This window comes from Dromiciops gliroides, chromosome 2 (genome assembly GCF_019393635.1).
Source record: "Dromiciops gliroides isolate mDroGli1 chromosome 2, mDroGli1.pri, whole genome shotgun sequence".
NCBI classification, from domain to species: Eukaryota; Metazoa; Chordata; class Mammalia; order Microbiotheria; family Microbiotheriidae; genus Dromiciops; species Dromiciops gliroides.
In genome coordinates, this window is record NC_057862.1 from 504,546,595 (window position 1) to 504,556,231 (window position 9,637).

A 9,637-nucleotide genomic window follows, 5' to 3' on the forward strand; every position below is an offset into this window, starting at 1 on the left:
GTGTTATATAAATATGAACTACTATAATTATGAAACATATGATCCATTTATTTCTGGATGAAATGTTTTAAATCCAGGTAGAATTAATTTGAAATAAGATAGCATTAATAACCTGGGTTACTTAAACAGGAATTATAGTACTTCTTATTAAATATTAAGAGATTCAGAGAACACAGACTCCAGATTTCATCATGATGTATACCTCCTCTACAGAATGTTTAAAGAAAGATATAGATATGAACTGTGTAGTATGAGAGACTGTGGAAAGATTCTGAGTGGTCCTACTGGAGGAGTACCCATAGATCCCCCCTGAAGCAGGAGCAATTTTGCTATAGTAAGCATATTCTGTTCTGTGATTCATGTATATTCCTGACAGTGTGCTTTTCTAATGCTGAGAAATCAGTATTAGTAGAAACCAGTTATCAGCAACCTTAGCACACAAAAAATGAAAAATGGCAGGTAAAAATTGCTGCCACTTGGGCCAGCCCTCAGAAGCTTTTTAAAATAAAGTAAGTCTCTGGGCACACCTAACATGCCTTTGGGTTCCTGCTCAAAAGAAGCAATATACTATAGTAAGAGAAAGAGTATTAAAGTGATAGCTTGAATACTGAGTTTTCCTAGTCCTGGCTTATATATTAATTCGCTCCATGGCCAAAGGCTGATCACGAGATCTCAGGATTTCTAGAGCTGGAAAAGCCACTAGAGGTCATTTCCCACAGTCTCACTGCCCCATTTTAGAAATGAAGGAGCCCAAGACCAAAGTCAAAAAGGTAGCAAGTGGCTGTCAGAATTTAAACTCAGGTCTTTTAGCTCCAAATTAAATGATCTTTCCCCCTCATTGGGCAACACTTTCCTCTTTACAAACTGGGAGTTGAACTAGATGGATTCTGAGGGTCCTTTATGTCTCTAAATATTAAGAATGTCTGAAAAACATTGATGTTAAAGAATAAATAACCAAAAGCCAGCATCTCCTTTAATTCTCTCATGGGAGTATTCACATTATTTAAAGAGACCTGTTTATTCAGATGAATACTTTATGATAGAATACGTAGAGATGAAACTTCTGAGCACTGAGACCCTGAGTTTTCCCAGGGTCTGTTACCTACTCTAGTAAGTTTTCTTCATCTCTCCCAAATGCAAAATGTAAGTCAACACTTTGCCATTCCACTTTTGCAAGGCTGGCAACCTCTTGAAGAGACTGTCATGGGAAACAATGATTCATAATATAAGAAACTTAAATATGTGACATTTCATCAGGAAACTCTCAGGGATATATTTTCCAGACAATATGGATAAGTATTATAAATATTTTATTTTTTCTTTTTGGCTTTTTTTTAACCCCTAGTTCCCACAACAGTGATTCCATCAAGCCGGTACTTAATAATTATTTGATAAATTGAGACAATATGTGAGTTCAGCAAAGTTACAATATAGCGTGTAAGGATTTGTGATTGTGTAAGTCAAAGCAGTACACAATACTTTACTACTCTTTAGTGTTTTAGAGATTTGCCAGTGGCCCCTTGTGATTAAGTGACATACCCAGTGTCACACAACTAGTAAGCCTTAGAGACAGGATCTGAACTCTTTTCCTAAAATCAAGTCTAGCAAGTTATTAACTAGGCCATGAAGTCTCTAAAATATAACATAAACCCGCAAAAATCATTCAGTCTAATATGCCAGCAATAAAGATTTTAAAAAATCATTAAAAAGTCATTTACAACAGAAACATTAAATATTTAAAATTAAATCATCTAATTATTCAAATAAACTTTATAAAGACAATTATACAATTATGCTACCAGAAATAAAGAGGTGTAATAGAAAATAGATTGATTTAAAGTCAGGGTACTTAAGTTTGATTCTTAGCTCAGCTACTTGCTACTCATGTGGCCCTCAGAAAATAATTTCCCCAGTCAGGGCCTCAGCTCCCTTACATGTAAAATAAAGACTTTAGGGTAGTCAATCTCCAAGAATCCTTCAGCTCTAAATTCTATGAAAGTCTAAATTTAAATACTTTCCATTCAGAAGTGACATAATTAGTTATCACTTCCTCACCCTTAAATGCCTAGCTGCTGGATAGGAAGCTGCTTTTGCTAATCACTATTGTTACCTTGAACCTTTAATATTTCAAACCTTATTTAAAGTTGTGATCCAACCACCAGATGATGTTAAAAAGAAAATAGCAAAATCAATGCTGACATGCCTATAATGTTGATCTGCTCCACAAATAACATTTCATCTAACATTATTGTGATTGTGGTTTGTAAATGGTACAATTCCATTTTACTGACACTATCATCACTGAATATTATTCATTTATTATCTAAAAGTGACTATATTGAACTTAACTGCTTATCAAAACACAGCAGATGAGATATTCAACATGTGACTGGTAGACTGCCAATCTGACACTGTGTAGCAGTTTGAGTACTAGAATCAATTTTGAGAAGTTCCAGATGCAAAAGACAGAGAAAAAGAATACAATGAAGGCTAATGATGAAATTCTCAATTCTGTGTCTTCTAGAAATGCCAGTTTTAATAGTCATTTATCTAGTAAGTAAAAAGATACATTTATTTCTCCCTGATTCTCTTCCTGTCTAAAATATAAATAAAGTAACATAAAACACTGACAACTTAGACATCAGAAACTGTCTTCCAGAGTCATTTTTGTTGAAATCTCTGAAGGCAGTGCTACTGATGATCAGTATAATGTGGGAAAATCTGCAAGTGTAGCTAAGGTTAACAGAGTCCTGTGCATCTGTTTGTTAAGAGTCATCCAAGAAGGAAAGGAGAGGGTCTTCATTGCTAGGAGTGTTCACAGAATCAATTCCCCCTGTCATCACTCTCTGTCAAACCTTTTTAAGGAACACATTGCAGTAGCAATGACTTGGTGTTTTATTTGGTACAGAAAGAATAGTGGGGTAAATGAGGCCTCATATTCTTAATACTAGAAAATTTAAGAATCCTTATGGTCTAGGGTAAAGTGACATCTAGTGTTCACCTAACATAATCCAAAAATACATTATCCAGGTGACTTAATAATGAAGAAAAAATGAAACTGTTCAATAGGAATGTATAGATTCATAGAATGGTAGCACAGAAAGGAATCTATTACAGATGAGGAATTTATGAACTAAAGCAAGTAAATGACAATTGAAGTCACACAGCTGGATGAACTAGACCAAGTATTTGATTCATATATATATATATATATATATATATATATATATATATTGTTCTTTCCATAATGAAATTTAATATAATTTTTCTATGGGTTTTTTAAACAATCTTGAAACTCATATGTCCCAGGCTTTAAAAAATGCAACACACACACACACACACACACACACACACACACACACACACACGCTCGCCTAACTGTGAAAAATTGCCTGGATACGGAATCATGGAAGTGGAAATGAAGATATTTGAAGAAACCAATACTTAAGCAAATGTTGATTTTGTGTTCAGATCGTGTTATAATAAGGATTCTCCAGGACTTTGGGCATCTGAGATCCTAGACTAGAATTAACTCAATTCTAATTACCTTTACAATCTTTGTGAGATAATTGTATTTTAGGAGCATACTTATTTAATAGAAGATGAATATATATAGAAAAATGAATTATCTTCCACCTCTTTCTGAAGTTACAATAGCTCTATAAAAATAACTTGGACTAAAATAAACTTTTAAACTTTTTCATAGAATATATTCCATAGATTTTAGTTTGAAATATACCTCTATTTTGTTAACATTTCAAAATTTCTATGATAAGTAAGTTGATTTTCTGCACTAAAACCTGCTAGAAAATTTTTACCATTGATCTGTTTTCCCCCATCTGTTAGAACAGAATATTTTGCCCTTTCCAAAAATAAGTGTACTTGCTGTGTTTTATTTATGATGTCATGGCCATCATCAGAAATTCCACAGTTGAAATGAAAGATGAGTCAGCAAGGCTGAGATACACATAATGGAAGTATGAAAAGAATGATTAAGATTCTTTGGGAGATTAGGTGTTTAATTTACTGCATGTAATAATTCAACATCTAAAGAGATGGTTAAGTGGTTATATTGCAAAATGCACATTTCAAATGACCTAGCCTTTTCCCCATACCTTTCAATCTACAAACCCATCATGTGAAACAGATCATTATTGTCTCCCTCAGTCAAATGCTTCAAGCTTGGTAGACTGAAGTAGCATTGTTATTTAAAAAACAGAAAGTGTGCTGTAAATACTAATCAATAGCAGGAAACACATAGTACACTGTACTAATGGTTCACTGCAATGGGATTTTGTCATGTGAATACAAGTAGAATAAGAATCTGAGCTATAGGACTCTCTTAAATTGGAAAAAATAAGGGACAAATACTATAAATAGAATAAAAGGGAAAAATAAAATCAAGTAGTGAACACTCAGGACATCCTCATAAAATCTGTCACATTCACATGATTCTACAGAAGCTGTGAATACATCTCATACTATATACAGTATCTGCTCTAGGTTATAAGAAATGAATGTAACTTGTGTTAATTCCTGTTATATGCATTTTTAGAGTTTAATAAAAAAAACCTTGAGTTCTCCTTAAATAAAACCATTAAATATTATTGCAAATCATTGAGATTTGCACTTGTTAAATTTTAACACTTGTTAAAATTGTTTTTTCCCCAACATTGATTAACCTCTGGCTAAGCTTTTCATCATCTGTTCTAAGAGAAATTAAACAGCACTAAGTGGCTTGTGCTATATTACCTTTCAAAAGATGAATATTGCATATATTATCAGTAACCCACCATCACATTGAAAAAGTAAAGGATATATCACATATGATGAATCATCATCTAAAATATAAACAGATAATTGGGCAATGAAAGTGTATCATATTTCACCAGTTCTATGATAGGGATTATAGCATATATTCCACTATTTTTTAATGGATTTACTAAATCCTAGACTTCTTACTGTCAATCTCCTCTGACTCCAATTTTTAGTTTCCAACATTGCCATAAAGTTTCCTATGATATAACTCATTTGTCATTTCATATAATGAGGTTTCAAACTGCTATAAAATACACTCCTTGTGTTAATTTAGTTGTGGTAAATAACGTCCACCTCAAGAATATGTCTTTAAATGCTATGTATTTGTGACCAAATTCATTCAGTATTTTAAGGCAACAAATGGATTGACAAGTCATTAACATTCTGAAAAGTATTTGGAATAAATGTGACAGATTCATCTTTTATATTCTTTTCAAGAATTAAGTCATCAAGTGGCTCACACTGTCCAGAATTTCAGATCTATGTTAAAATTAATGGTTTTGAAGAGTATTTGGGTAAGACAAAAATACTTTAAAGCCTTCCACAGATAGACAAAGTATACAATGCATAACCTTTGGGGGGGCATAATTTATAAATTTAAACAATCATTTAAAAGGAAGTTTTTGGTTGTAGAACATACTTTTATGAAAATTATAATTACAAAGCTTATTATTTTGTCAAAGTTCATCTTATCATAAGAAAAGCTTTCATTATATAGTTCCTGCCACAAATTGCCAGGAATTTCCGTTTAAAATAAAGTACTTTTAATAAACATATCTTAAACTTAAGATCACTAGTAATATTTCAACATAGGACAATTCTCATCTATGATTGTTGTGCCTTTATAATGAGCATCTTCATTTTAGAACAATGCAAGTATAGATGCATTATCACATGGGAGACAGTTCAATCACTTTTTTTTCCCCCAAAGCCTTTTGGAACATCATTCAGCTATTCTTTAAAAAAGCTGGCTAAAAGTATTAATTGTTACACTGCTTTTAGTCATTGGTAGTGATGGTGAAGGGGGTGGGATAGGCAGGAAACTGTGTAATTTTAAGTAATTGGCTGTAACTTCATCTGTATGAATACAACCATTACAACCATGCCTCTTGTTCTGAAGCTGCTTGTGCCTGGTTGTAACCTGATGTGATGTTTCTAAGTCTCTGTTTCTCTCTGTCTCTGTCTCTGTCTTTGTCTCTGTCTCTGTCTCTGTCTCTGTCTCTGTCTCTGTCTCTGTCTCTCTCTCTTTGTCTCTCTATCTCTGTCTCTCTATCTCTGTGTCTCTCATTATATTGTGGAGGACAACTCATAAGGTGATGAAAAAGAACTTTTTCAATTGTGTGCACCATCTAAAACCACTAAAAGTTTGACAGAGTGGCCTGAGGGCGGGGTGGATAGAAGCTGGAGTGGACTCAGAGTAAGAATGAACCCTGGAAGAGCAGCTGACTGCTGAAGAGCTGCCAACTCAGATCAACTACTCGCCTAAGTTTACAGAGGTCCCCTAAAGCCCCTGCTGTCTATTGGTGTAGAGGGACAAGATAAGAAGATTGAAGACTGGAGATTGGAGGTGGGGGAAGGTGAAGAGACGTCTCTCTTATTATCTGGGGCAGAAGCCTACAGAAGAGCTGGACATAATCCTTAAATGCTCCTACTTTAGGGGGTGGGGGGGGCGGTGGGGGGGGCGTTAAGAGGCTCGTTCTCACCTCCTCACCTCGAACTAAAGTAACACCCCTGTAGTACTAATTCCTCCACGCCACTTCAAAATAAATAGAAGAGTAAAAGCCAACAAGTTCCTCTTAGAGTCAGAAATAAGAAGGGAACCAAGGAGAGTGAGTTACCACCATGCCTTGGCCAGGAAGGACTTTTCCTGGCGATCTGTTTGAGCTTCGTCCCAAGGGTGCCCCAAAGGAAAGCCCCCCCACCCCCCACCCCAGTCGTTGCTCTCTGCTCCTCCCTCTCCTGCGTAGGAAAGTTATACAGGAGGTGCGAAAGGGAACAGATGCAGCTGGATGGCCGCAAAAACAGCAGCTGAGAGGCGCAATGGAAGGAGCGCGGCGTACTTACCCAAGTGGGGACCAACAGGGTGACTGGGCGCTCACGCGGTGCGGGGGGTGGCTGCTTCTCCGCCACACTCATTTCCTCCCATGCAGCTCGGGTCCTCTCTGCGCGGTACTCGGCTCTGTCACTCCTTTATCAGGCATTGAATAATCCCAAAGCGGAGCGGGGGCAGCCGCGGGCTTAGCCCCAGCGCGGCGTCCCCGGCTCCGGGCTCAGCCACTGCTCGGGGCTCGTCAGTCCGTCAGTCAGTTGGTCCCTAGCTCACACCAGCAGGAGACAGGCGGTGGCGGCAGAGGCAGTGGCGGCGGCAGATCCCGGCCAGGCCATGAGCTCAGCTCCGCACTCCCAATGAGCAGCTCAAGAGCAGGGGCCACGACACGCTCCCTGCACAAGGGGGCTAGCGAAAGGGAGGGGCACTGAGCCAGGGAGGGGAACGAATGAACGCTGCGTCTCACCAGGTTGGGAGCTTTGAGGGAAAGCGATTAACAAATTCGAAGGGGAGAACAGCTGTAAGTTCAGTTTCCTCCTTCAATTGGCTCTGTGTACTGCTGTCTCCTTTCCACTCAGCCTTTTAGTCCACTCAGACCCCGCTGTTTCTCACAGTCATCTCGCCACCAATAGCTGTTACATTTCTGCCTTTTACCCATGAGTTTCCCCCCATCCTGCCACTCTTCAACACTACGAAAACGTTTCACATCCCTTGAACTACTTTTCAAAGGATAAAGATACTATGTTGCACATTGAAACATATTACAGCATCTGGCCCACGTCAAGGTTTATGACCATTTCCCCTCTATCCTTAAAAAACTATTTTATTCTGCCTTCCTGGTGTATAAATAGAGCTTCCATCTCTCCCTTGCAAAGTACTGAGTGCTCCCTAGATTCCATTCACTAGAGTTCCTACAATTTGCACCTGCTGGTCTTGGCCCTCTGCCTCTCCTTCCATTGCCTGGCAAACGATGGGCCAGGTTTTTGTGTTTTTCCCTCCTCTTCTTTGCTGGGGGCCTTTCTAACTCTTACTTATCTGATACCTTAATAAAAACAAAATAAAATAAATGTCTCTAAAATGCAGCATTTAGTGAGCACCTTTTGTCCATGAGTTATACAACACCTCACCTGAAACAAATCTTACAGAATCTGAGTTGGAAGAGAATCCTTGAATAATAAGATTTATAGCAGGAAAGGACCACCTACAACTCTTATTTTGCTGATGAGAAACTGAGGACCAGAGAGAAGCAGCAGTTTGCCTAAAGTCTCACAGGTGGTAGTAGTAGTAGTAGTAGTAGTAGTAGTAGTAGTAGTAGTAGTAGTAGTAGTAGTAGTAGTAGTAGTAGTAGTAGTAGTAGTAGTAGTAGTAGTAGTGTAGTAGTAAATAATAATAAAATACTCTTTATGTTTCCACTGGACACCTAGTCACAACAGTACATGAAAAGTCAAATTTTATGACATTCCAAACAAGTAGCCACCTGACCTCTTTCGAGAAAAAAAAAAAAAACTAGTAATGAGGAAGATATCACTGTTTCAAGCTTAAAACCACTAAAACTTTTGGAACACTCATTAGCTGAAATTTGCCCCTTTCATCATTACTCCTAATTCTGTTTGCTGGGGTAAAACAGAACAAACACAAATGCTCTACCACATGACAGATTTGTTAATCTTGAAGAGTAACATCCTGTCCCTTTTCTTTACAAGTGTAAATGTCTCCAATTTCTTCAACTTCACTTCATATCTTATCCCATTATTTTGGTCACCCTACAGAAAACTGTAACTAAAAATTGACTTTGTCCTAGATGGAATATGGATAAATGGGAGTTCATTTGAGATAGTAGAAAGAGCACTGAAGAGTACCTCACTGGTGAAGATTTATTTATGTATCTTTTTCAAAGAGAAACATACAGTATTCTCCTTTCTTTGCTTTCCTCTTCCCACACAAGATTTCATCACACATAAATTTATTTTCTCTTTTCTGAAGACTCTGGAAAAAGAAGTGAATCTAAGATCACTTGAGAGCTCACATATAGTTAGCTGTGTCTAACAAGAAATATTCCTACTTTTGACCAAAATTCTTCATGAGTATACCTATTTTAATGCGTAGATCCCAGAACAGTCATTCCAGCCAGATTCCATTTCCTGACATGTAAGAATCAGAAAAGAAGAAGAAAATGGTCACCAATATCAGCATTAATCAGATGTGTTTCCATTTTTTAAAAATTTGCCATGGGGGGAAGAATATTGAATTAAAAGTTTATTTGTAGTGAAATCAAGGAATCGAAGAGAAGAAAAGCTTAATTCGAGATTCAACAAAGTAGGAACTAAGATAATTAAAACCATAGTCTGTGATCAAGTAGTCAAAATTCAGGAAACAATATGTTTACCAAATGCTAATTAAATTTAGGATTAAAGATTTAATATTGGGAGAGACCTCCCTCTAAGTTCCTTATCAAACTGAAACCCGAAGGGATGAAATTATTTGCCCAAGGTTACTCAGCATAAAGTATCTCCAGTATTTAAACTCAGAACGCTTGAAGTGAAATCAAGCACCCTAGTCTCAGCATCATGATGCAAATCCCTTGGTCCAGCACATGGGCTCTAGATATTACTGAAAATCAAGTCAATATTCCAAGTGATGAATTAAGGCAGTTATGGTACAATGGAGTAATCACTAAATTAGGAATCTGGACACCAAGATTCAGTCACTCACTGAGCTACTACCAAACTATAGCAGTGGATAAATCTCTTCCCCTTCTGCTCCAATCTATAA

General features: G+C 37.0%; 1 protein-coding gene across 1 annotated transcript in view; it reads right to left on the reverse strand.

The window, feature by feature from the left end:
- The window catches only part of SNTG2 (syntrophin gamma 2), a 612,266-nt gene extending 604,783 nt beyond the window's left edge, over nt 1-7,483 (reverse strand). The window contains exon 1 of the mRNA XM_043985274.1: nt 6,883-7,483. Coding sequence (XP_043841209.1) covers nt 6,883-6,954 — 72 coding nt within the window. The 5' untranslated portion in view covers nt 6,955-7,483. The remainder of the gene's footprint in view (nt 1-6,882) is intronic.
- Between the last annotated feature and the right edge of the window lie 2,154 nt (nt 7,484-9,637).